Here is a 27,113-nt window from a genome sequence, read left to right as displayed (position 1 = left end):
CGTTATCGGAACCAACCCGAAGAAGCAACACCGGAAAAGAGAAAACAACATAGTAAACAACCACCACATAATCATGGCACGATGCGCAAACAAGTATGATGCATGTCCGGTATTATGAGGCATGGCATGGGAAGATGCACAAGCAATCCTACAAATTAAGTGGAGCTCAATATGCAACTCCGTTGCATATTGACGAAACACCACGTGACTTATTTAGTTCGATCTTGTTTATGTACCCAACAATATTAAATGTTGTTAAACATGGCAAGAGGGTGAAGCAAAATAAAACTACCTATCTAGTCAAGTTTAAATGAGGCCGGAAGCAACGAACAACAATTCCGGTAAGTCCCCATATGCATATATTAGGTGTGGTACTGTTATGCCCTAAACACAATTTTAGAGTTATTAAACATGCAAAGTAAATCCACCATGTTAAACTAGGCATTTTTCTACCCCATTTACATATAAAATTTATTAAATTCCGAGTTACGGTTATTTAGTTATGAATTAAATCATTTTACATGGCATAGGGGCAAATATATGCAAACACCATTTTAAACATTTTAAACATGGATGAAAATTGGAAATTATTAAACTAGACAAAATTCTAAGCAAGTTTCATATATAAATCATTTTAATCCGATGCACGGTTTATGAGTTATTATATGCATGATCTAGAGGGACTTTTCTGCAATTTTGTTTAACTGGATAAAAGAACAAATTCGCAGACGCTGAAAAAAAACACACGCGGGCCAAAACTGGCAGGCAGGCCCAACAGGTAAAAAAAAGGGAAACGCTGGGGTGTGGCCTCACCCATGGGCTTCGGCCCACAACGGCGAGGAGAGGGGCGCGCTGGGCCTCGCTGCAGGAAACGACCCACGCGGTCACGAGGAGGCCGACCCGGTCTCGTTGAATCGAGACGAACAGGGCAGCGGTTCGAGCTCCTGCTTGATGCAGAAAATGCAAAGGCCGGTGGCGGGGCATGGAGGTCGACGGCGACGGGGAACGCGGCGGCGCAGCAGATCCAGGAAGGCGAGAGGCGGAGGGTCGCGGGTGCTGGGACTTGGCGAAGGGGAAGACCACGGCAGCGGCGGCGAACGACGCGACAACAGGGCGATGCAGGAGTCGACGCGGTGCTGGACATGGCCGGAAGCAGAGGAGGCAAGCAGGGCGGCGGTGGTGGACTCAAGGCGTGATGAGCGGCGGCGGCGCTGGACCCTGCGAAGCCGGGGAGGTCCAGGGCGCAGGGATCCGACGCGGTGGCCCGTCTAGTCTCGATCCGGGCGATGGAAGCAGCGGCGTGGGACTTGGCGATGGCGGCTTCCTCCTTGCGGTTCCTGCACGGACGTCCCTGGGAGAGAGAGAGCAATATTGAGCGAGAGGGACCGAGAGACGACAGGAGGAGGAGAACAAAGGGAAGGAGAGGGATGCGAGGGGCTAGCCTGGCAACGGCTCCGCTGCTGCTGCTGGACGACGACGAGGAGGCAGGAGCAGGGGGCCTCGGTTGCTGCTGCAGTTCGCGTGCGTCGGCACGGGCCGAGCCATCAGCGAGGAGAAGAGAGGTGAGGTGCGCTCGGGAGCTGCGCTGTTGCTGCGGCCTCGAGCAGCAAACAGAGGAGGAGCTCCTCTCTTGTGGGCTGGATCGAGGCAAGGAGGAGTTGGTGGCGAGCGATGGTTGGTGGGGAATGGATCCCGAGGGGGATTTGGTTGGCAACGGGACAAGCTCCCGAGGAACATGGGTGGCGGCGACGGAAGGATTAGATGGATCGATGGGACAGGACTAGGGTTCCATCTATTTATATAGCAACGAGAATTTTGGTTAGGGGTATTTGGTCCCTCCGATTTTAATCGGACGGTCGAGAAATAAAAGATAGGAAGACCAAATAGGAAAAAGGAGATGTTTTGTAGATGTTTGGGGATGATCCGGATCCGACAGTGGCGATAGTCCGGGTCGGGTCCGGGACAGCTTTTCTGACGCGCGCGCGAGGGGGGCCGCGGGTTGACGAGAGAGGTTAGGCAGGACCTGGCGGCGAGTGGTAGTGAGCTGTGTAGACGGTCTCGAGCTGAGAGAAGAGAAGAGAGGGAGGCCCGGCGACTGTTTCCGGAGACCGAAAACGTCCGACGTTAGACCGGCTATAATGCCGCTATAGTTTAACGGTTAGGCTATCAAACGAACTCCGAATGCGACGAAAATTGACAGGCGGTCTACCTACACTATAATAAGACCGCACGCCAACTTTCAACCCATTCCGAAAACATTTTCCGACCACTTATAACATACTATTTCGGACATGCCGCGGGTGCGTGCAAGTGTGTCTAGGCTCAGAACGGACAACGGAAGGAACTAGGAAACCCGGACGGATGCAAGTTTTGAAAACATGATGATGCAATGCACATGATGACATGATAAGATGCGACATGCAAGCAAAAACAACGCACCAACAACGAATAACTGGAGGACACCTGGCACAACGGTCTCGGGGCGTCACAGGGGGGGGGCATTGGCCCCCTCAGCTTAATGTCTCGGTCTATGCTACTATGTAGGTATTCATGGTGTAAATAATTTTATATCAATCGGACATACTCCTGGACAAACTCCGATTAACAGATTTGCCGGGCAGTATAATTCAATGTGTACAAGTCCCCTATCCTTCACATCAACTCCTACTTCAAGATTTACTGTTCATACTCCACACGCTCAACACAACACCAAACACCATCATCTCCATCGGTGACCGCCGTCTACGGTATTGGCCTTGGCGCAGGACGGGCGAGTGATCTGGCCCCTTCTGATGGTGCTACACCATCATCTACATCACAATTACGGTGCTGGTTATGCTCGCAGCCGCCGCCGTGTTGGTGACACATTTTAGGGTGCATCCCATGCCGCCCACATCGCCGAGTTCCTTGATCTCAGTGCTGGATGGGACAATAGTACGTTGGAGCAATATATTCCTCCTCATGGACACAGAGACACAATGATCGTAAGCCTCGCCGCTGATCCGTTTGACGTGCCGAGGAAGATCGCCTAGCTGCGAAACTACACCGCACGCTCCAGCAACATCGTGCCGCTCGATGGAGCCATGGAGGACGCGCTGAGTAGAGGCTCGGACAGATGAGGGCGCACTCGAAGGTGGGCATGGTGGTGGTTTTCAAGAACTGGGAGCACCTCCCTTGTGGCATGACCTTCTACTGGGAGGGGGGCATTGGCCCCCTCAGCTTAATGTCTCGGTCTGTGCTACTATGCAGGTATTCATGGTGTAAATAATTTTAATGATCATAAGCCTCGCTGCTGATCCGTTTGACATGCCGAGGAAGACCGCCTAGCTGCGAAACTACACCGCACGCTCTAGCAACATTGTGCCACTCGATGGAGCCATGGAGGACGCGCTGAGCAGAGGCTCGGGCAGACGAGGGCACACTCGAAGGTGGGCATGGTGGTGGCCTTCAAGAACTGGGAGCACCTCGCTTGTGGCATGACCTTCTATTGGTACGACGGGCACGACGGCTACACCAGCTGCACCTCCATGTCCAAGCTCTAGGTAGCTAGGATCGAGTGAAATCTGATTTAAACTTTGAGGTTGTAGAGCTCACCGAAAATGAGTCCTCACCTTCAAATCCCCAAAGTCCGTACCCTGTCCTTTGTAATCACGGTCGTTTTTAACGTCCAACTTGTTAGTGGAACCACGGAATCGACACGCCTTTTTTTGTGACATGGAATCGACCCGTCTTGGTCCAGCCGGACCGCCTCCCAATCTGCCAGACGCACTTTAGATAGACGATGGACAACACCGTCTGGGACGGAGTTCAAGTTCATGTGGTCGCCGCGACACCGCCGCCCCCAGCCACCATCGAGCTCTGCCCCACGTCGATCCGCGTGGTCACGATGCCTTAGCGTGAGCCCTGCACACCAGCGTCCTCCTGGGCCGCGCAACGCCACCCCCGATGGCCGTCATCCTAAAGGCCGGCGACCGTGCCCCGCACTGGAGATCCTCCAAGGCATGACCTCCCTCCAATCCAGCGTGTAGAAAGGTGTGCGGCGGCGCACCACCGACTCGTCTGTGGCAACGACGCCTCCTCCCGCGGGCGCACCTCGTTCTGGTCCTGCCGACTGTGCGTTTTCTCCTGAGGATGCCAGTGATAGATCCATGGGATCGTGTAGGGTAGGATTTTCGGGAAACTTACCCTCTGTTGGTGCAGACGAGGAACTCCCGGTGCCGGCCATGGTGACGGTGGCCGGTGATGGCAGTGGTAGTGGAGCTTCCCGTGAGCACCGCGCTAACCCTAGATCGGTAGGGAATATCGGTGGGGTTTGCGGCAGCGTTCAACCTCGTGAAAAGTGCCTCGGCCCCCCACCTCTGTTTATATAGCGCGGGTCACAGGGGCCCACCAATCATGGTTTGGTTGGGCGCCCCCGATCAGGGCGCGAGTCAAGGACCCGTCGAGCCGTTGGGCTCGATCGGGAGGAGATCAACCTAACATTCTCCCCCTTGATCTCAACTTTACTTTTAACTTTATACTTTCTAGTTTATTTGTTTCATCACATATTGGTACATAGAGCATGTTTCATTGTCACAGCTTAATTGCCGTTAGAATCATACAACTACAACATACGTTATGTTCAGAAGCAAATTCTGTTCCTTTTGGGCCTATCCAGAAATCATAAGGCTTTCCCTTAAACCCATGCCGGCTATGTGTTCCTTGAACACATTGGGTGGTAAGCCTTTCGTTAGCGGATCCGCAAGCATATCCTTTGTCCTTATATGCTCGAGACTTATAGTTTGATCCTGGATTTTATCTTTCACAACATAATACCTTATCTCTATTGTTTTGGCAGCATTACTCGACTTGTTGTTGTGGCGTAAAATACTGCGGGTTGGTTGTCGCAGTACATCTTTAGTGGTTTGTGAATACAATCTACCACTTTCAAGTCGGGTACAAATTTCTTTAGCCATATCGCCTGCCCCGTGGCTTCGAAGCATGCTATGAATTCTGCATACATCGTGGATGATGCAACTATCGACTGTTTGGAGCTTTTCCACGAAATAGCTCCCCCAGCGAGAGTGAAGACGTATCCTGACGTGGATTTTCTATCATCTCTGTCCCCCGCAAAATCTGCGTCTGAATACCCTTTTATCTCTAGGGAATCACTTCTCCTGTATATTAGCATGTTGTCCTTCGTGCCTTGCGCATAACGCAATGCTTTCTTTACCATCTTCCAGTGCTCCATGCCTGGATTCTCTTGATATCTTCCGAGTACCCCGGTGATAAAAGCTAAGTCAGGGCGAGTGCACACTTGTGCATACTGTAAGCTGCCAACTGCCGAAGCATATGGTACTGCTTTCATTTGATCGATCTCGTACTAGTTCTTGGGACATTGGAATTTCCCAAAACTATCGCCCTTGACTATAGGAGCAGGTGTGGCTTTACTCGCATGCATGTTATACTTTTTAAGAACCTTTTCTAAATATGCTTTCTACGATAGTCCTCAGACTCCACTGTTCCTATTTCGGTGAATTTCTATGCCCAAAACATATGATGCTTCACCAATATCTGTTATGTCAAAATTTGAGGATAAGTATTTCTTTGTTTCTTGTAGTAGACTAACATCACTACTAGCAAGCAGGATATCATCCACATACAAGATTAGGAAAATATATTTCCCATTTTTAAACTTTGCATAAATGCAATTATCCTCAATATTTTCTTTAAATCCAAAACTTTTAATCGTTTGATTAAACTTTAGATACCACTGCCGAGAGGCTTGTCTTAATCCATAAATGGATTTCTTCAGGCGGCATCCCATATTTTCCTTGCCTTCCATGATAAAACCCTTAGGCTGATTCATGTAGACATTTTCTTTTAAATCACCATTCAGAAATGCCGTCTTAACATCCATTTGATGTAATTCTAAATCAAAATGAGCAACTAATGCCATTATGATTCTGAATGAATCCTTACATGAGACTGGAGAAAATGTCTCATTGTAATCTATCCCTTCTCTTTGTGTAAATCCTTTTGCCACGAGTCGTGCTTTATACTTTTCTATATTCCCCTTAGAGTCATACTTAATTTTGTAGACCCATTTACAGCCTACTGTTTTGGCTCCTTTAGGAATTCCCTCTAAGTCCCAAACATCTTTGGAACTCATCAATTTCATCTCGTCTTCCATTGCCTTCATCCACATCGATGAATGAGGGCTTCTCATGGCTTCTTCATATGAGGTGGGATCTTTTTCCATATGAACTGTTTCTGTGTTATAAACTTTAAAGTCAGTTGAAATAGCTGACTTTCTTGGTCTTGTAGACCTTCTAAGGGCCTCAGTTTCTGGCATGTCCCGTGCCTCAACTTCTGGCACTTCTTCTAAAATTTGCTGTTGCGCCTCCCTTTCATGCTCAACAACGGGTTCAGTCGGCTCCTGACAGACAGGTTCCGGGTCTACCCCCAAGGTTGTCATGGGTGGAGTTGCAACTGGTAGTGAGAAAAATGGCTCCTGAATCATCGGATTAGGTGCATGCACCCTCTTCTCCTCAAGATCAATTTTCCGAGCTACCAAGCTCCCCCTCATCATTTCGTCCTCAAAGAAGACTGCATGTCTCGTTTCTACAAACTTTGTATATCTGTCTGGGCAGTAGGAACGAAAACCTTTTGATCTGTCTGGATAGCCAATGAAGTGGCAACTTACTGTTTTGGGATCTACTTTGCAATGTTTGGATTAAACATTTTGGCCTCAGCAGAGCACCCCCACACCCTGAAGTGTTGTAGGGAGGGCACCCTTCCTGTCCATAGCTCGTACGGTGTTTTGGGCACCGACTTGCTTGGTACTCTGTTGAGAATGTGAATGGCGGTTTCAAGCATCTCCATCCATAACCCCAATGGTAAGTTGGAATAACTCATCATGTTGCGCACCATATCCATAAGTGTACGGTTGTGCCTTTCAGCTACTCCATTCTTTTCTCCCAGAGTGGGATACATTTAAAGCACCTGAGTTATCATATCTTTTTCTTGCCAGAATTTCTCCCGCCATACGGGATTTTTGACATAATATTATGTCAACTTTACCCCGTTACGCAGGTATTTTCCCAGACTTTTCCCGCCATGCGGGTTTTATCATAATCATATTTTCCCGCCACGCGGGTAATTCCCTGTAAGGGAACATAAATGCCAGAATTGGCTCTTTTGACTACATATTCAATCATCAAATTTAGGAATAAATCTGAATGCTCTTTGACACACATGCTTGATCCGACGTTGGTCAAATTAAACACGCATGTTGCTTGAAAAATCTTCTTCATAGAGAGTACATGAAAGACATTCATCAAAAGACTCTCAATGATCTGTCTCTTTTCTTTTGATGCCATTCTTTAGAGAGAACATACTCCCTCACGTTATGACCTTTCTTGGTCATCGGGTCACAAGTACCCAACCATTCGCTTTTCACGAATGAAAGCATGGAAAACTTTTTGGTATGAGAACACTTAGCCAATAATCAACAATAATGGGCATAAAATAACCCTACGTTGGTCTGGTTAAAAAATGCACATTAAACTTTTGAAACTTTCTTTTATATTCTAAATCACCGTTGTGGCAGAATTAGAATAAGCATCATCCTTCTACATTAATTCCATATCACCATTGGGCGGAAATGGAAATAATGCATATAACTCATAAACAATGTGATGATAGTATTTCTATTAAACAACTTTGCTAAGAATTAATCATCATCATCAACTTTATTGCAGCGGGAACTAGAAATATGCATTTCTCTAGTTCAAGAGCATTTCTTAATCTTTATCTGGTCTCTAAAAATTGATCACTTTGATACAAAATTTATCAGAGATTTAAACTTTGAACATAAGACTCATAGAATTATAGCACTGTTATCATCAATGTTGGTCAGAAAATAACAATACCATATTTTAACTTTAAAACAAATATCTTTCTTTTGTCATAGCGGAAACTATGTGCATCTTATTTCACCCATAGGGGAAAAACATTGCTAAGAACATTCTTCCAATTAAATTTTCCCGTTGGTTCCAATTTAATTGGAGGATAAAACTTTTACTTTGCAGCGGAAACTTTACAATATTCTATTGAAAAACAATTATGTACTCTTTTACTCTCTCTAAGGAATTTTAACCGGTTAGTTCAAAAATGCATTAGAGAATCAACAATTTAATTTTTTACTTTAGTTCTATTCACTTTTAAAAGAGCACTTTTATTTTCAATAATAAAACATGATCATGTTATTAACAACGTTGGTCATAAAAATAACATAATCATATTCATTTTAATAGTAACTTTAACATGCTCTTGAAAAACTTAAAACTATCTAAACTTTTGTAAAAGAGAACTATTAATTATTTATTTACGCAGCGGAAAAACATGAATAAAAATTCACGAAATTTTTACTTTTTAGGGAAACTTTTCCTGTTTACTTTTCGATTTTCTAAACAAAAATTTTCGTTGGAAAAAATTTGAGTAGAAAAACTATGTGAAATTTGCCCCAAAAAAATAGGCAAAAAATAGAAAACGTCGGCTCAGTCGCTCTGCATTTCGGCCCAGCCCGAGGCTGCGGCCTCGGCCCAGCATGCGGCTGTGGCCTCGCCCAGCGCACGGCCTCCCTTTTGGCCCAGCGGCCTGCCAGTGGCAGCGGCCCAGCGCGCACGCGAGCCGGACTCTTTATACTTTCGGCCCAGAGGCCCGGCACAGGATCTAGGGTTTCGATCTCGGCCCTCCACTGAAATCCGACGGCCACGCGATCGTTTCGCTGGGTCAAAACCAGCCTCGATGGAACCCTAGACCCATTCCGCCCCCGCGCCTCTATCGCCCCGTCTCTATACGCCTCTCTCGCGCACTCCGGCGGCGGACCACCGCGCCAGTCGCTGGCGATGGCGACGAGCTCCACCGCACCGCGCTGCGCCATGCGAGTCTCCTCCTTTTCCATTCCCTTCTTTCCTTTCTCCTATTTCTCCAGTTCGCCGCGGCGCGCGTCTGCCTCTTCTTCTCTGCTCTGTGGCAGCGCAGCCGCGGGTCCTGTGCTGGCCGGCCGCCGGCGACAGCGTCGAGCGGCCATTGCACCACGTGCGGCCGCCGTCTCTTTCACCTTCCCCCCTTCCCTTTCTCTTCTTTTTTGTTCTTTAGACAGAGAGAGAGAGAGAGAGAGAGAGAGAGAGAGAGAGAGAGAGACGAGGTCGAGCCCTCCTCTGTTCCCCTTGTGTTCGACGGACGACGACAATCTGTGGCGCCGTTGCCTCCCCTTCGCCGGTGACGCGTTTCCCGTAGCGGAAGCGCACCGCCGTCGAACGGCGTGGCTGCGGTGCCCCCTTTGCCCTTTGCAGGGTTGTTCTTCGTCAGAACAGCTCGGCTTGCCGATGCCCGTTTGGATCGAGAGGAACCGGCGCGGCCTTGCGGCGGCGCACTTTGCCGGCGAGCACTAGGCCCTCTCCGGTGAACCACTTTTCTTTTCTGTTCTAGGGTTCGTGGGGAAGGCTCTGTTTGGTTTGATCCGAAGAATCCTACACCCATCTGGCTGATACCATTGATAGATCCATGGGATCGTGTAGGGTAGGATTTCCGGGAAACTTACCCTCTGTTGGTGCAGACGAGGAACTCCCGGTGCCGGCCATGGTGACGGTGGCCGGTGATGGCAGTGGTAGTGGAGCTTCCCGTGAGCACCGCGCTAACCCTAGATCGGTAGGGAATATCGGTGGGGTTTGCGGCAGCGTTCAACCTCGTGAAAAGTGCCTCGGCCCCCACCTCTGTTTATATAGCGCGGGTCACAGGGGCCACCAATTATGGTTTGGTTGGGCGCCCCGAGTCAAGGACCCGTCGAGCCGTTGGGCTCGATCGGGAGGAGATCAACCTAACAGCCAGTCCACCTGCATTGAGAGCGCGGAGGCCGGGACGCCGAAACACCACTGCTTGACCTTGATGCACTGCTGATCCCGGTGTACAAGTAAGCAGCGGCCGTGTTGGTGCAGCACACCAACGGCCACGGCCACAGAGGACTTGGCCGGGCTCCCTCCCGAGTCCCGCCCCTGCTGCTGCACCTGTTGCTCGCTCCGCTTCTGTGCCGCTGCCGCGCATGGATGCATGGGATGTCGGACGTTCGAACTTCGAAGCAGGGGCCGCCCTAGATGATGGAGTTGACGGAGGCCATGGACGGGCACACCGCCGTGCTCACTGCGTTCCTCGCAGCATCTGCACCATGGGCCGTATCAATGGCGGCACGGCCGGCGTGCCGCTCGTGCACAGAAGGGCCACCCGCAGCACCTGCACCGCCTCCTCCTCCTCCCCTCCCGTGCCGCCGCCCCGTACTTCCAGCAGCGCCATCGCCTTCTCCCTCCCGTCCCCGTCCATCTTGTACCGCGCCGCCGGCCCGTGCAGCCGTTCTCGCTGAACCGGAGGTGATGCTCCCGTTCGTGCTCGCTGATCCAGCCTCTCGTCACGCGCGCCATGGCAAAGAAGGGGGCGGACGTGGCGAGGGACGACGGCGACGCATGGCTGTGGTGGCCGCGGTGCAGCTGCAGCTAGCAGCAGCACATGATGCACGCGATGCTTCCAGCTCGGCAGCGTCGCCGTCGGTGTGCAGGGCGAATGCACGCAAGGTGCTCGGTAAAATGCTGCTGCTGTATAAGAGAGAGATTAGAGGAGAGAGGAAATTCTTGTGGATCAAAGTCAAAGTGCATTACTACTTTTTAATTAATTATTACAAGCATTTTGTTTCTTCTCATCAAAGATCGTCTTATACACATGAAGATAGATTCTAGATGATCGAACCCCATGTTACGATTAAAAACAGCGACCATGCGGTGCTTCATAACAATCTTGATGACCGGCAGCAGTGGATCATACTGTACATAACTCATGATTTACATTGACGTACGTGCAGAACTTGCGCCTAGCTAGCTAGATAATCCGTAGTCTTTGTTATTCGTCCACAGCAAGATAGATGACATCGCATATCGACACCCTACACCCTACGGTGAGGTGAGTACATGAACAACACAACAACAACAACAGGATTCAGCCCTCTCCCATCCAAATTTTGCTCCTTCGGCGGCTTCATACAGATAACGGAATGCCTTGTATCTCTTGTCATCTTCTACGAGCATGTGCTTGCACACAAAGTCATCCAGGCTCCAGGCTATTACACTTACACACGATCAAATGCTTTTGAAACGGTGCCTGCCAACAAAGTTCAGCCTCAAAGATGCATGCTTTTTAGGGAATTGGTATCTACATAAGAGGTTCAGGATTCATAATAACTTGTTATAGATATGTTATAGGTGCATTAGACTAGATTGTCTGAAAGAAGGGATAAATGTGTCATAGGTACACAGTCATGTGGTCAATTTTCCAGGTTCACGAATGATAATAGTTAACGATGTTGTGAGGGATGAATAACTACAGTAATCCTGATTCGTGATTTCTTTTATCACTACATTATTATTACGAAAAAACTAATGTGAAGTTTTTTCTTTGCAACATACGTAGTTAATACCATCGCAAAAAAAAACATACGTAGTTAATAATGCAGCAAAGCTTAATAATACTCATCACTGAAGCTATATAACAATCACTCTCGCCGTCTCACTCATCAGTATCTCAACTACTATATAGACATGGGAAACCTGGAAACCAGAATACTTTGGCCTTACCTTCTGAATCTCGAAGCCCCAAATTCTAAATTATAGTCTTCGGACCCCTATGTCTTCTGAATCTGTAGGGAATCATAATGGCCAAAACCGTGATACAGAACTTGTATTGGATCTTCTTTACCGTACTCTTGGCCATATTCAGCAATAGTTATTAAGCCACCCACATCTTCATCATGCATATACACAGTTATTGGCATCCTGTGTAAACAAAGTAATTAAATGCTCTTCTTGCTTCATGGACTGTACTGCTTAAATGCATGTTAACCGAGTACTGAGCATGCATCAAATCAAGAAGGAACCTTCTCTTTGCATTAACATGAGAACTTCTTAGCTATCTACTTTTAACTGTCACTGGAATTTAGCCAACTTCACTGAATCTGTCTTAGGAAGCAAATATTTCAAACATTATCCCTACTGATATCTGTCCTTCGTAAACGATTGCACATAAGCATAGTAGGAAAAGGCCGAAGACAAAATAGAACGTCAAAAAACATCTTATATTTTGAGACAGAGGGAGTATTAGCTAATAAAATATAAGCCTGCATATTTCATTGCTGGTAGCCACCCTTGGTATCCACGAAGAAGAATGCATAACAGGCCCAATTACTTACTGGAGAACATGTGAAGCCATGAACAGTTCTGGCTCACCACCCCACACATGTGGCTGCCTAATCTGGGAAACATATGTATCGAAATCGCCCTCAACAAACCTGTCCGTCATTGATGCAAGGAAATGCAGCAGTTGAAAACGTACCAATAATAATTATCTATACCGCATTTACATTTTAAAATGAAGAAGAGCAAACATAACAGTAAGAGTGTGCATCGACTAACCATTCAGTCTCTTCTCGTCTAGTGACAAATTCATCGGCAACCTGTACAAAGAAGGATTTGTATAGAAGCTTTAGAGAATGAAAGGCAATCGCACCAGGAACAAAATACCTAGAAACACTCCAGACATACCATTGACCTCAATTCATCAGCTAGCTTTCTCTGAAGATCTTCATTAGGGATAGGTTTCCCCGAGCGGATGCATGCCCCATGAACCACGGAGCGGAATAAGCATCTCCCATCTCCTGGAATCCCTGCCAAATCCAGATAAAACAGTCACAAGCAGTAGCTTAATGGCATGCTGACGTATCCACAAAATATAAATTTCATAAAGGCACTCTATTTTTATAACAGAAGCAATTATTAAGCCTAACACAAATGCATTTCTCACCGGTGACAGAATAATCCGTGTAGACTTTCTTCCCATGAGAAGATGACGCTGAAGTTTCTGCACAATTGATCTTTCTGTCCATAGGCATCTCGGCTCTTGCGATCCCTGAAACTGAAAAACCAAAGCAGAGCCCACCAGCCGTAGCTCCTATCTTCTGATGGACGCCTCTCCATTTCCAATTAGTACCCGACATTCTGTCACGTGAAAGCATGTCGAGCTTTACATTAAGACTGCCCTCTCTGGTTGACAATCCGCGACGCAATCGACGGCCCACTAAGCTGACAAAGTACTTGAGACTCTGCGCTTCAGAAGATCTTATGTTCTTATTATGAGAAGAATCGGCTACGCCCAATGTCATATGAGAACGGCTTGACTGCGGTCGGGAGCAGTTCCATAAGACCATACTCTGTGTGGCTCCTCCTTGGAACTGATTGGAATGAGCATACATACTAGTTGAGGCAGCTCGCCGCAAACAGATTGCAGGTGAATAGAGCCGCATCCAGCTCGAATAGTATCAGCTGCACATGTGCAGAGAAATGACAGTAAGAACTAGTGGAACATAAAAAATAGGGATAATACCATGACACAGACTAATGAGTAGGTCAATCCTAGTCCAATTGACATCTAGTAATACGCAACGGTGCACACCGGGAACTAACAACGTATTTCAGCCGAAACACAGTCCACAACAAGTATTAAGATAACTGCACATCTGCACTCCCAAGCATTCTCTCAGTAAAGTTGTGGACTGACAGACTCGATTGCCTATAGCAAACAACGCAACGCGTGGTATACTCTGCTTGCTCTACATAGCCCAAATCTGATGTCATCCTGAAGAAACACGGGAAACTAAATTATGAACTCCCAAGCAGGGGAAGCAAATGATTTATCTGCAAGAGTGTCGCCCAACATTCAGAAGCTATCTGATTATCCTCGGCAACAGGAACCGCGCCCAAAACGGCAGAGGCCGGCACGATGCCAGTCATGCCAGGGGGAGGAAGAATGCCCCGCCCCGCCCCGCCCCGCCGTTCTACTAAAAAATTGCAGCAAAATGCAGGTGAAATCTCTTGTGAATAACGTCGCCATGAACCAAATCGGAATTCGCGTGAAAAACACAGATCGGCAACGACGGGTATACGAGACAGAAGCGGGCATTACCGGCGTAGTTCGAGGGAGAGAGAATTCCCAATGACGCAGGCGAACGGGGACGGACGGGCGGGCGGGGTTCAGGTCAGGTCTATGAGATGAGAGTTGGCTTCCTCTTCCTTGGGCGGTGGGGAGAAGTGAGCGAGGGGCGAAAGGATAACCAAGCGAGCGGGCTGCGGGAGCTTGCTTGGGGCCGGAACAATGGCGGCGGTGGGAGGAAGAGGACGGGAGAGCAAGCGGCGAGCTCGGGTTTCCCAGGCTCCAGAGGATTCCAGAACCACCATTTTTTTTTTTGAGAAATATTCCAGAACCAACCAGGAAGAGGAAGAAGTAAGGCATGGATGGGCTTCATCTGTTGAGCTGGAGTGGGCCATACATTCATGCTTAGAATGCTTGCCCAAAACAAATTGATGAACTTTTCCGAATTCGTGATTTTAAAAAAAATTGAAACGTTTTTAAAATTCATGATTTTTTTAAAAATTGATGAAATCTTTTCCAATTTTATGAACTTTTTTCAAAATCGTATGAACCTTTTCAGTTGTGTGATTTTTTTTCAAAATTGATGACCTTTTTCTCAGATTTGTGATTTTTTTTGTTTTTCTATTTTCACGAAGAGTCAACAGTCTGTTTGACTGGTCAACCGATTGAACCAGGCGACCGAGCACGAGCGAGTGAGCTTTTCTTTTTAGCGAGCCAACAAGCTTTTTTAGTGAGCCGATGTTAGCTAGGCTAGCCCATAGCGCGTGCGCATGAGCGGTTCTCCCCCAGGACCGAACTCGGCCATGACAACCAGGTACGAGTATGGCTAACCACCTAACCTACTACGTGCTAGTGACCTATTCCAGGGCAAATTATTTAAGAACATTTGTAGTCGCGTAATTTATTACACATGTACTGTTTACTGTAGTGCTTTGATTTTTGAATTATTTAAAAACATTCTAATAAAAAGTTCATTAGTTTGAAAAAATCAAGAATTTGGAAAAAGTTTATTGATTTTGAAAACAATATGGCGATTTCAGAAAAAGTTCGTCCATTTTCAAAAAAAGTTCATGAATTTTTAAAGGGATCCTCGGCATTGAAAAAAGATCACAAGTTTTTTCAAAAAATCATCTATTTTTAAAAAGTTTACAAATAATTGAATTTTTTTCATCAAATATGGAAAAAGTTCGTCAATTTAAAAGAAAGGTCAATCGATTTTGGAAAATCAATTTTAAAGGAATGTTCATCAAATTTGAAAAAAGTTTCATAAAATTGAAAAGGGGTTCATCAATTTTGAACAAGTTCGTTGATGAAAAAAGTTCGAGAATCTTAAAAAAAGTAAAAGGAAACGGAAAAAAGTAACGAGGCCAAAAAAAAATAAAAAAACAAACAAACAGGTTATTCGAAAAAGTATAAATGAATGTAACTAGCACAAACGAAATGATGCACCGTTGGTTACTGCGGTAGCACTATCTCCAGCAGTAATGCATAGGCGTAGAGTTCGAATCCCCACCAAAAAGAAAAAAGAGCACCTGACCACCTGTCCTTTATCAATGTACACACACTGGCCTGATCTTTGTACAATCAACATGCATTGCATTGCACGCTCACAAATCACTAGCCGCCGTACACAAACATATTTTTATGAAACACGACACAAAATTGGTTTCACCACAAGGCGCCTAACCATATATGAGTTACGCTCGCCCATACACATATATTCAATCTTAGTTAATTGCACGATGACAATGGTAACGAATCGTTATAGCCATGAAGCTCAAGCCTGCCCCCGTACTCTTCGGCTAGCTGGGACTCGTCGATGGAGTCACGGAGCGTGGCGTCGAGGTCCTTGTCGGCGACGAACACAAACTTCTCTTTGGTCTTATCATCGATGAAGGGGTACAACATCTTCCATGCCGCCATGAACACGTAGGGCACGTGGATCAGGAGCACCCTCCCCAGCCGCTCCGGGTAGTAGCTCTGCATGATATCCAGCGCCGCCACGTATGCTCGGATGTCGCAGTTCGCGTACCCCCAACCCCGAAGGTCCGCCACCACCGCAAACTTTTCTTGTCCTGCCCGCAACCTGTGTCAGCATATCAACACACGTGCCTATTAGTATATTCCAGCGAGATTACTCACGCATTCAACTAATTGAACCTATATACCTAGTGCAGGTGTTGTCGAGGATGTAGATGACATAGCGCTTGAACTCTTCGAGGTCGCGCTTGGCAGGGAAGTGGCGGGCGAGGAAGAGGTACACCAGCGGGCGTCTCTTCTTGTCGAAGCCCTGCATATAGAGCTTTTCCTGTACGAGCTCACCGTGCACCTCATCATCGGTGATGGAACCGCGTGGCTTGGCGGTGCGTTTCCAGATCAAGTACTTGAGCAACATCGCTGACGCCTTGTCGATGTTGTGGTCACGGGCCCGTAGGAACCTCCGCAGAGCAAAGTCGTCTTCCTCCTACATGTGGTATGTAAGTATGCAAGGATAAAAAAAATGGAAGCAATGGCCAGCTCGACTGCACATGCTTAGTAGATAGCACCTTCCTTCTGCAAGGTATATTAGCTTGTTTACTCCGACCATCAATTGAATCGGTAGTGTAAAGGTATGCTTCTCGTGATATATAACTTATATTTCGTTAGTTGAGATATGTTAGATTCAAAATATATGCACCCCTTGTGAACCCAGAAGATGGTGAAACAGTGTTCTATGTTAGAGTTGTGTCGAATATAGTGTACAAAGTAGGTTACTGTTGGACTTGTAGTTGTATTGTGTTTAGATAGGATATTGAGTCGTGTCCAAGTATGATACTTGTATCCTAGGCCTCTCATATATAGCGGGGGTAGACACACGATGTAACCTATGCTAACATAATAGTACTGGAACGCAGGGGAAACCGGCGGCATATGCCGGCGTTCAGAGCGACCGGGTGCGGCATTGTAGCGGTGTCATGGGAAGGAGCGTCCATAGTCAAACCCTGGGGATGTAGCCATATCGGTGAACCTCGTTAACAAATCTCGGTGTTGTGCTCGTGTGATTGCTTGATCCTCAGATGATTGATGATATGCCTCATATTTATTCTAATAAATGGTATCATGAACTAGGTTCTTCGGAGGTTGTGAAAGGTTGATCTAGAGGAAGGAAGAAAGCGTCGACGAAAGTCTGCAGGAAGCAATCCTCATACGGGATAAGTCATAGACGAGCAAGAGCAGATGTATTGGTCCTCTTGTAATCTTCGGTGAAGCAATTGGAAACATGGACGTGTCGTGGTGTTTCAGATTGATTCGGTCTCGGCGATGTCGGTCTGTTGGTCGAACATGGACACAAGGCGGCCCAATCTGAGGCGCGTACAGGGTGGCAGCATAATGTAGCAGTGGTGGCTAGGCGCGCGTGAGGTGGCAACCCAAAGTCTCGCACGTGTGTGCACTAAAGGGCACGTGGTTGGCTGATGCATGGGCTGCACGAGGCAACGTCGCGTTGGAAGCCCCCTGGAGTTGCACTGGCGGTTGCTTGGAGCCGAGTCATGGAAAGAGCACACGGAAGGTTGCAACGTGTTAAGCGAGATTTGTTTGTGAAAAAAAACGGCACAAGGACAGAGTCTGGTCGTGACTAGTTTGCTATCAAGAAAGAAAGAAAAAGGTCCATAAGCTACGTACATGCGGTGAATTAAGAGTTTGATCTCTTATGCACTGTTCACACACGGGAAGGCTATGGGGGAGTTTGCTTTGGTTTTCTTTGTCGATACACGTTTGTATATGGGTGGAGAAGGTCATGGTGACGGCTTGAGTCTGGAGCGTGTCGTGCAGTGCTGGGTCAGGCTGGACAGTCTGATGAGATTGATGCAAGTCGGTTGATACAGAAGACGGTGGCGGAATCAGCGATGACGACATGGGAGCGTGATGCTGATGGTGACCGACTTCTGGGCGTGAAAACACGTGGTGCGGGCCTGAGGGCTTGTGTGACTTCGACAAGACTATGGTGCGGGGTTGATTCAAGACAGTGCACATGAGAACTTGGAGTCGATGGGGCGCAAGGGTAGACTGATCATCTACCATGGAGTCATGTTGAAGGTGGAGCTGGAGTTTGGAAGACTTCACTTAATGCTGATTGAGGGGCTACGACGTAAGAGCTCAAAGAGTCGAAGCCTATTCAGTGAGGAAAAGCGAGGGACACGTAATTCAGACTTGAGCCCAGTGGTCTGATGGAAGCGTAAAACTCGTCATCGGTCGGTGATGATCGATGGTACTCTGCAGTGGGGGTTGAGTGGTGTGGATTCGCAACCCTTGAGACTCGACCGGAACAGAGGCTCGACGCGGTAATAGCGGTGAGGCGTGCAGTTAGCACGGGACATGGAGATGGCCCAGGGCTCTGGTGGTCATATATGTGGTGGGACAACTACAAATTTGACTCGGGATGACTACAAGCAATGGTGAAATTCCTTCAAGTTTCAGACAGGCGGTCAAGAAAGGAGCGGTGACGTTGAGTTCAGATAACTCTTATGTGTGACACCCAATATGTGAGTTGTTCACTTTCCCGCAGGTCAGTGATCGATGTGTGATGAAGTTGAACGGATACTTTGAAAGTTGGGAGCACAAACTAGAGTAATAAGGAACTTAATTTTGCTCGAGTGTTGACTGTGGTCAAGAAAAAAAGAGACTACAAGTTGCAGGTGCAATCATATGGAGTCTTTGAAGTAGCAGCGGTACTCATGGGATAAGCTGAAGTCCAATGTACATGAAAGTTTGATGCATTGACAAACTCAAGGTGGTGAAGAATATTCGTCAAGGTGGAGTTTGTTAGAGTTGTGTCGAATATAATGTACAAAGTAGGTTACAGTTGGACTTGTAGTTGTTTGTGTTTAGATAGGATATGGAGTCGTGTCCAAATAAGACACTTATATTCTAAGTCTCTCATATATAGCGAGGATAGACACACGATGTAACATGTGCCAACATAATAGCACCGGAACACAGGAAAAGCCGGCGGCATGTGTCGGCGTCCAGAGCGACCGGCTGCGGTATTGTAGCGGTGTTATGGAGAGGAGCGCTCATAGTCAGGCCACGAGAATGTAGCCATATCAGTGAATTTCGGTGTAGTGCTCATGTAATTGCTTGGTCTTTTAATGATCGACGGTATGCTTTGAATTTATTCTAATATTCTACATAAAGATGATAGATCATTTGATCGAGTGGTCAATTGAATGGTCCATGAAGAATTAAACAGCAACAAAATTTCAGGTCTCCTTTAATTTATAGGAATTTTATAGAAATTTTATAGGATGTGATTTTCATTAAAAACTTTCCTCTCATGCCATTTGGTTTGTAGGAATGCATCCTTATTCCCATATAAAATCGGTTCCTATTCTTCACATTTCAATTTTTTAAAAGGATAAAAAACAATATCTTAAATCTGGGAAAAAATATGTGTCTAAGGCATATCTAGATGTGATCTAGTTATTGCACATCTAAGTAAGTGAATCAAACATAAAAAGAAAAAAAAGAAAAAGAAAATATCCACACGAATCTTGACGTAAGATCAATGACATAGAACTTAGATGTGCGATACTTATGGCATATATAGATGTGCTTTAGTAAAACTGAAAAAAAGGTTTCTATGAACCAAATGATATCTTTTTTTTTACATAGAGAGATTTACGTATATGTCATTTCATTTTCTATGACTTTTTTATTCATATGGTGTTCCTGTCGTATGAACTAGACGAGGAGGCCTCAAAGATTTACTGTGTTACGGTCATAATCGGTGGAAGCGAGGTGGATTAAGGCAGAGTAGGTACGGTACGGGCGTCGTGGCCGTAGTATGTCAATGCCGGGTCTTGTGCTTTGCTGAGAAGAGAAGAGCGAGGTGGATTAAGGCAGAGCAGGTACGGTACGGGTGTGTGTGCACTTCCTAGGTCTCACGCCATCAACGCTAAAAGCGACCGGCAACCAGTCGCAGACCAACTAGCTTCGCCAGCACTGCGGATCAGATTAATTCCGATTTGGTCGTTTGATTCAGGGGGTGTTTGTTTTCAGGGACTTTTTTGTTTAGCCTTTTAGAGACTTTTTTATTAAACGGTATTTTAGAGACCTTTATATCAAACGGGAGGGATTTTTTAGGGACTAAACTAGGCATTTGGGACTAAATGAAGAAGACTTTGAAGGAGAGTCTTTTTTGGGACTTTTCCAACAATATCCTTTTATGCACATTGGCCCGCCACCCATGATGTTGTTTGATTGTTATTTTTCTATATAGTAGAGGCAATATGGTCATTTAATAACCTTTAGGAAGGGACTAGGTAGTCTCTGAAAACAAACAGGGAGGGACTTTTAGAGACTAGGAATTTTTTAGTTGGAACTAGAAAAAGTCCTGAGACTAGGTGTCCACGCCTACGACTACGTGTCTCCTGACCTGAATACGTACTCTTTAGTATAGCTTGGTGTGCGCTGGTTAGCCATATAGAGTACACTACTACTCGAAGTTGCAACACAAGCCGAGCTGTGATCTCGTCAGTCCGTGCGTGAGGCCGAATGGGCTGATGGACTCGAGAGGAAACGATGAGCTGCTATATATCGTCTATGGGAGAGGTGGGAGGAGACTACCCAACTGAACCAAGAAGCTAGCTGGGTGTGATGAAGCAGTCACGTACGGGAATATGCTTGGTGGACGAGAGAAGTTGAGGAGGAGGAAGGAGATGGTACGTACCTTGGCAGCGGCGTCCTGGGCCTCCGCGACGGCCCTCAGCTCGGCCACCTTCTTCCACTCCGCCGCGTCGCCGCCCTTCTGCTCATCAGCACCGCGATCCATATGTGCCGCCGCCCGGCCTCCTAAATCGATCAGCCGGATCGGTTGCCGGAGAAGAGAGGGCCAGGCCCAGACCGAGATCGATCGAGTAGGAGCTCCGGCAGGGAGGAGCGAGAGATATATGGGGGCGTGGGTGCATGCGCTGCTGTTTCGTCTCCATGGATGGGGTCGGCCAGGTGGAGTCCAACTGAAATTGACGCCAACCTGCCGCGTCACCTACTCTGCTCACCGCTCGCCGACTATTCATGGGGCGCGGCGCCGGCGCGTAGGGCGGAAAGTGACACGGACGCATTCTCTCTCTTCTTCGGTTCTTGGAATTAAAGCCCGTCCATGTCGTCGGATACCCAAATCTGCACCAAATTAATTCAGATTGCTGCGGCTACCTACTCTTCTTTTTCCACAAAGTCAAGAGTTGACGTATAAATATAACGGTCAAAGTTCACGAAGTTGACATATTGTATGATGCCAGACCTGATGGGTGGGCCACCCCTGCCATAGACGAGATTATTTCTGCTGAAACGATACCTAGCAGAAAGGGTAGGTGTTTACAAAAGACTAGAGCACATGTGGTATCTTTTTGGCTATAAATAATAATTCAAGAGTTTGAGTCTTCAAGACCATCAATCCCGTGCATACTCCAACACGAGTCTTTATACACCACCGACGACCGCATCAAACCATAGCTTCTGCAATTCAAAACTCTCACCTCTTGTGCATGCAAGCATCCACTTCCAACACCGTAAGCCATTCAAATATTCTCAGATTGTTGAAACGTCTAAATATTCTCAAATGCTTTTTGTACTTCTTTTATTTGACGGATTTTTGTACTTCTGTTAACATGGGCGGGTGCGGCAACACACGCATGCATGTTGTATTAGACTGCAACACTGAGAGGGGTTCGCCAATTAACTCCCGAAAGCTTGCCAAACATATTGGACTTCTCCGAAAGCCAGGCGCACCTCTTCTTTCCATTTTTAGTTTCTTTCGGGGTTCCCGCATAAAAAAAAACAAGAACTCAAAATATGGATGGAATCCATTCGCTCCATCATCCTTTCCATATGTACGAACCCTATATATAAATCCCCTCCACCAAGAACCCTATCTAGAACAGAGAGCAGATCAGATCCGAGGCGGCTGCCGTACGCGATGGCGATGAACGACGACGAGGAGGAGTTGTTCGACCGGTACGGCCCGGAGGTGCTGGCCGCCAACGGCATCGACTATCAAGAGCTGAGTCGTTTTCCTTTTGTGGATGAGAGGATGGACATCAAGTGGTGGGCTTTTCTGATGCAAATGGAGGGTAGACTGACTCCTGCTCGCATGTCGACACCTCCGTTACGGGTCATCAGGTACCCAGGTATATATATATATACGCAGATCCATTCTCTCAGTTGCTTCCCTCGCTTCTGCTGTCGAAATATATTATATGCATGCGTCCTATTCTCTGGCTGGCGTTGCTGATGCCCAATTTGTTGCCTAAACCTTTGCTATCGTACGTTTAATATCAGTTGACTTCATCCTAATTAACACCTCAATTCGTATGTAATTGTGTTCATCTGATACTATACCTTTGCCTCTGCGTACTCTGATGATGCGATGGATATATAGATCTAATGGAGAAGGGATGGGGATGGTGGAGATTACTGCCGATCTATCAGGACATGGATTCAGACATGCCGCTGTACCGGGAGTACCTCTGCGAGTACAGTACTACCTCCGCAACACTCCTGAATCTGTCGATGGCGCTGCCTCTACTGGGCACAAGTTTGTGGTGCGATCTGCATGGACAAATGAGGGTGGCCGCCTCATTCCTCTCGCTAACAAGGTAATCAATCAACTTGGAAACCTCCTGCCTGCCTGCCTGCATGCCTCTACTAAAACTAAATTTGTCCTGCTTCGTTTCTAGCTCGATCGTATGGTCACCTGTTCTTCAATTGCTTACTAATTTACTTGCTTACATCGATTGCAAAACGATGGCTTCAAGTGCCTTGAGATGGAGGCCAAGTTCATGGATCTGTGTGAGGCGAACATGACAAAACTAACTGACAGGGAGACTGCCCTGAGCGGCGGCATCAAGGGGCGCGCGCATGACATAATCAATGGAGCTTGTGAATACGCTGGTGCATATGCTGCTGCCGCTGCTTTGGTGGTATGTATCTGCACGTCTACTTAATCTGTATCAGTCATTGTTCCAGTTAGTACTTAGCTTTATTTGCACTCACTACAATTTCTTTTGGTTCCAACAAAGTGTATCTCCAAAGAGGCCGAGTTGATGCGCGAGTGTTTTACACGTCGGGAATACAAGTCCTCTTACAGGAATTGCATGGAGAGCAACCAGATCAGAGAGCATGCCTTGAGCCTTATGTTGTGCAAAGGGTCTGGATCCATTATGGCCGCCGCTGGCGCCGCCATGGTGGTAAGTGCCTGACGTACTAGACCAAATGAACAAGCTGCAGACCATTTATCTTCACCATGTATTTATTTATAGATCGTTACGCGTCATTTGAAATTTATTGAAAAGTGATGACTCAAGCAGGGTGCTGCAAAGGAAGCCAATCTGTTACTTCAGTTTCTGAGGCAAGAGCAAAGCATTGATAAAACGATGTGTGATGATATTCGAGAGGAAGCCTGCTGCATTCTGCACGACATGTGCACTGAAGCTTTTGGTGCTAATGCGAAGAACAGCTTTGTTGCGGCTGGTGATGGAGTAGAGGAATCTACAAGGTATGATCTATAAAATGGCATATGGTTTGTTCTTGTTTAGGGTTTGTGACAAGCATCATGTGCATGTACTATGTAACAGGTAATGTACTGTATATCATTTTGTGCTCCACTGTCAGCAGGATCAACGATTGCGGGAAATCGACTTGTACTGAATCTAATGACAAGGAAGATCCTAAGAGGGAGTTGGCAAGTGAAGGGTGCACAGAGAAGATGGCCTTGAATGGGAAGGAGGGTAATATGGAGAGTGGGATCAAGGAAAACACCAAGAAAAATGACGACTACAAGCGTAGTGGGAAGGACACGCGGGCATCAGAGGCCACTGATTCTAAGGGTGTCACACCTCAGACAACACCTGCTGCCATGGAGCATAGGGACTTGACGGAGAGGGCTGATGTTAAAGCCAGAGCTCCTGCACTCCCTCCTGCTCCTGAGGGCACCAAATTGACTACAGAGGCGAAGATCGACATGATCTTCGGCGTGGTAGTAGGGATGGCTAAGGACATTGCGATCATTAAGGAGAGTCTGGAGAGGATGCATGCAGCGCCGAGAGAAGCGAGTGAAGTGCCGGTAGGATCTGAATTTGGAGATTCGGGCGTTCCCACTGATCCCTCACACCGATCTTCTCGCTGCTCGGGCGACACGGAGTTCACCATGGTTGACTTTGATTCTGCCGAGGATTGGACTCAGCTTGCATCATCCTCGAGCACCACTACAACTCCACCATCATATGAACAGTAAAATCGAAAGAGATGGCAAACATTTTTTTTTTAGATTTTGTTATAAGTTAGAAGACTTGGATTTTGTTCATATTTTTCATGTCTTGTGAAACTTTAGATTATGATGAATTATGTTTCATGCTATAGCCCCTTCACCCCGTAACCGTAGGTGGCATGGTCCTTCGCTTGGAGAGTTCCTTGTGACACCTATAATTAGGAACACAACCAATTCCTGATTTTACCACGGGAGCGTTTTTATCTTGTTTCTTCCTTTACTAGCGTGACACATAGAATTAGGAACACAATCAATTGAAATAACACAAAAAAGAAAAACCAACAAAAGTCACAACCAACACCTAACAATCTCTATTGTCAATTATTTTGGAGACAGTAACTCAAGTCCGAGATGAAACAAAGACAATGTCGAATAACCATCGGTAGGGACGCTCCCAAGCTTATAAGTGCTTTGACCCAATGCCACCACTCGTGAGGAGTTTGGATAATGACACCGAGCCAAGCATCTAAGAAAAACATGGTTCATCCTCATCCTCAACCATCTGACATAAGAGTCAATGTTGCGAACACTTTCAACATGCCTCCATCGAACAATGGCCATGGAGTACCGTTGGCCCGAGAACTCCTCAAAAGAAGATTATTTAGATTGCAGCTACCGTGCCGTGTATGCGGATGGAGTGGGATTGGGGATGGGGCTGTCAGATTGGGGGATGGCGGTGGTGGTGGAGGAGAGCGAGGGAGGGTGCGACAATGGATCTGGAAGTCGAGCATGACACAAGCTTAAGGTGGAGTGGCAATGACTAGTGAGCTCGAGCGGGATGTGAGCGGCTGGCTTTCGCCAGGGTTTTTGAGAAGATAAAAAGTGGGATAAACCATTGGCAAGTGGTCCCACGTGCAAGGAAAATATTACAAATTTTATTATAAACCTGAAATTGCATGATGGCTCTAAAGTCTAAAGCCTTTAATTTATAAAAGGCACCATATACCATTATATAGTCTCGTAATTTAACATCTTATATTTCCTCTAAAGCCTTTAAACCGAATGGATACGACACATCCTTCCCACTTGGTGAATGTTAGGCGTTTGATTCCACCTTTGATAGATCTAAGTCGTTAGTTTGGAAAAGTAGGTCTAGTTACTGTTACCTTGGCATGTGTTTGTTCTATTACTGTTCGTGGGCACCACAATATTTTGAGCCCGTTATTCAGTGATACTAGCAAACAGTCCTCCAATAGCAGAGTAGTAGTTAATGGTAGTGGACAAGATTGGGCGTAAGTATAGGAATGTGCCAGCCCATTCTGGCCTAGATCCGATCCCATTGGCCCATCTACTCGGACATGGAGCTAATCCAATGGTCCGAGCACGTATATACCTTGCCTCCTGCAAGTGAGGCAGGGTGCTCATCCACGTTAGCGTTAGTGGGTAGGATTTATGTTTTTACCTTTTTACCTTCGACCCCCCCCCCCCCCCCCTCCCCAAAAAGAACCTTTTACCTTTTTTTTTTCGTTTCCCCCTTTTATATATATTTCAAAATATTCCACCAATTATACATTTAGAAAATACTTTTATTTTAATAATTTCAAAAAATGTTCATTGTGTATTAATAAAAAGTTCACCAGGTTCTACCAAAACTGTTCATATTGTATTAAAAATGTTCATTGTGCATTAATTTTATTATTGTGTATTTTTTAAAATTAGCGTGTATTTAAAAAGTTCGTAGGGTAAAGAGTAAAGTATTTGTAGTGTATTTAAAATTTTCAACCTATATTAAGAAATGTTCATGGCATATTTAAAATTATTCATATGTATTTAAAAATACTCATGGTGTATTTCACAAAGTTCATCTATTTTTTAATAATTTAATAAGAAAAGTCAATAAAACTGAAAAGTATAAAAAAGAAAAGCTCGTGTACTCTTAATAAATATGTCAATATAGTACAAAAATTGGTCACATACTTTTAATGAAAATGTTTCTGCTGTTCAATTTTTTTAAAGAAATGTTCACTTCCAAAAAAATGTACTTGACCGCGTGACACATGTGGTAAGCAATCCAAATAATTCAAAAAAACATTTAGTTGAAAATAATATTATGTACATTTTAAAATGTGTTCATATAATATTATGTACATTTTAAAATATTTTCATAGAGCTCTTAAGAATACTTGTATTTTACCATGAAGAATGAAGAAAATCGAAACTAAGTTAAAAATAAAAGAATAAAAATAGTAATTAGGAAAAGGTACGAAAATTATAAAAAATAATAAAAAGGACAAAGACAAATAAAGAAATAAAAACCGAAAAAAAGTGATGAAAACCAACTTCCAAATAACCCATGCAAAAAAACTAACAAGAGATTAGCCGGAAAAAAAAATCTGCGTGTAAACTGAGAAAATCTTTCAAGCATTGCTATTGTTCCTGGTCAGCGCAGGATACGTGCTACAAGTGAGATATAGCCTTTGCACAATGGTTTAGCAACGAGTCAACGACTGACCTTGTTCCATTGGGCAACATAGCCCACGCCATTTAAATACGAGATTTGCCTCGAAATAAACAAATGAAATTCCAGATATGTACTAGAACAAGAATTAGTACACAATAACATCATTTGAAATGGCATTATTTATTAACTAAATTTAAGGCCATTATTTTTGAAATTTTAGCTAAATTTTGATATGAGTTTTTTTCAGGGTTTATATGAGTTTATTTAACATGTGCAACTCCGTTTCAACTTGTACATAATTTGGGCTGGACGTCCAATGGATACTGTCGGCCCATTCCCATTTTCAGGCTTCGGAAAGGCCTCTATCGGCTTACCAACCCAATGGCAAGGTCGTCTTCTTCA

General features: G+C 45.8%; 3 protein-coding genes across 4 annotated transcripts; 1 reads left to right on the top strand and 2 right to left on the bottom strand.

The window, feature by feature from the left end:
- Nucleotides 1-10,664: 10,664 nt before the first annotated feature.
- LOC147973285 (OVARIAN TUMOR DOMAIN-containing deubiquitinating enzyme 4-like) lies at nt 10,665-14,331 on the bottom strand. 2 transcript variants are annotated; one of them, XM_087522012.1, is made up of 7 exons: nt 14,044-14,331; nt 12,886-13,403; nt 12,627-12,748; nt 12,498-12,538; nt 12,275-12,373; nt 11,664-11,861; nt 10,665-11,190 (listed from the first exon to the last, which is right to left on the bottom strand). In XM_087522012.1, exons 2-6 carry the CDS (start codon nt 13,382-13,384, stop codon nt 11,711-11,713), a joined length of 912 nt encoding a protein of 303 aa, XP_087378138.1. In that variant the 5' UTR covers nt 13,385-13,403; nt 14,044-14,331; the 3' UTR covers nt 10,665-11,190; nt 11,664-11,710. The 2 variants fall into 2 exon arrangements, with proteins under 2 accessions (XP_087378138.1, XP_087378139.1); XM_087522013.1 differs by lacking the exon at nt 12,275-12,373.
- A 1,190-nt stretch (nt 14,332-15,521) lies between these two features.
- On the bottom strand, nt 15,522-21,012 carry LOC147973284 (uncharacterized). Its single transcript, XM_087522011.1, has 3 exons — nt 20,717-21,012; nt 16,179-16,474; nt 15,522-16,096 (listed from the first exon to the last, which is right to left on the bottom strand). The coding sequence occupies exons 1-3, from the start codon at nt 20,816-20,818 to the stop codon at nt 15,742-15,744; spliced, it is 753 nt and encodes a 250-aa protein (XP_087378137.1). The 5' UTR covers nt 20,819-21,012; the 3' UTR covers nt 15,522-15,741.
- A 1,425-nt stretch (nt 21,013-22,437) lies between these two features.
- On the top strand, nt 22,438-24,328 carry LOC147973283 (uncharacterized). The gene is made up of 5 exons (XM_087524922.1): nt 22,438-22,640; nt 22,800-22,964; nt 23,064-23,231; nt 23,352-23,539; nt 23,659-24,328. Exons 1-5 carry the CDS (start codon nt 22,440-22,442, stop codon nt 24,275-24,277), a joined length of 1,341 nt encoding a protein of 446 aa, XP_087381048.1. The 5' UTR covers nt 22,438-22,439; the 3' UTR covers nt 24,278-24,328.
- The last annotated feature ends 2,785 nt before the right edge of the window (nt 24,329-27,113 follow it).

This window comes from Triticum urartu, chromosome 5A (assembly GCF_056163025.1).
Source record: "Triticum urartu cultivar PI428250 chromosome 5A, HENAU_Tu73, whole genome shotgun sequence".
Taxonomy (NCBI): Eukaryota; Viridiplantae; Streptophyta; class Magnoliopsida; order Poales; family Poaceae; genus Triticum; species Triticum urartu.
This window is presented reverse-complemented; position numbering and strand designations above follow the sequence as displayed.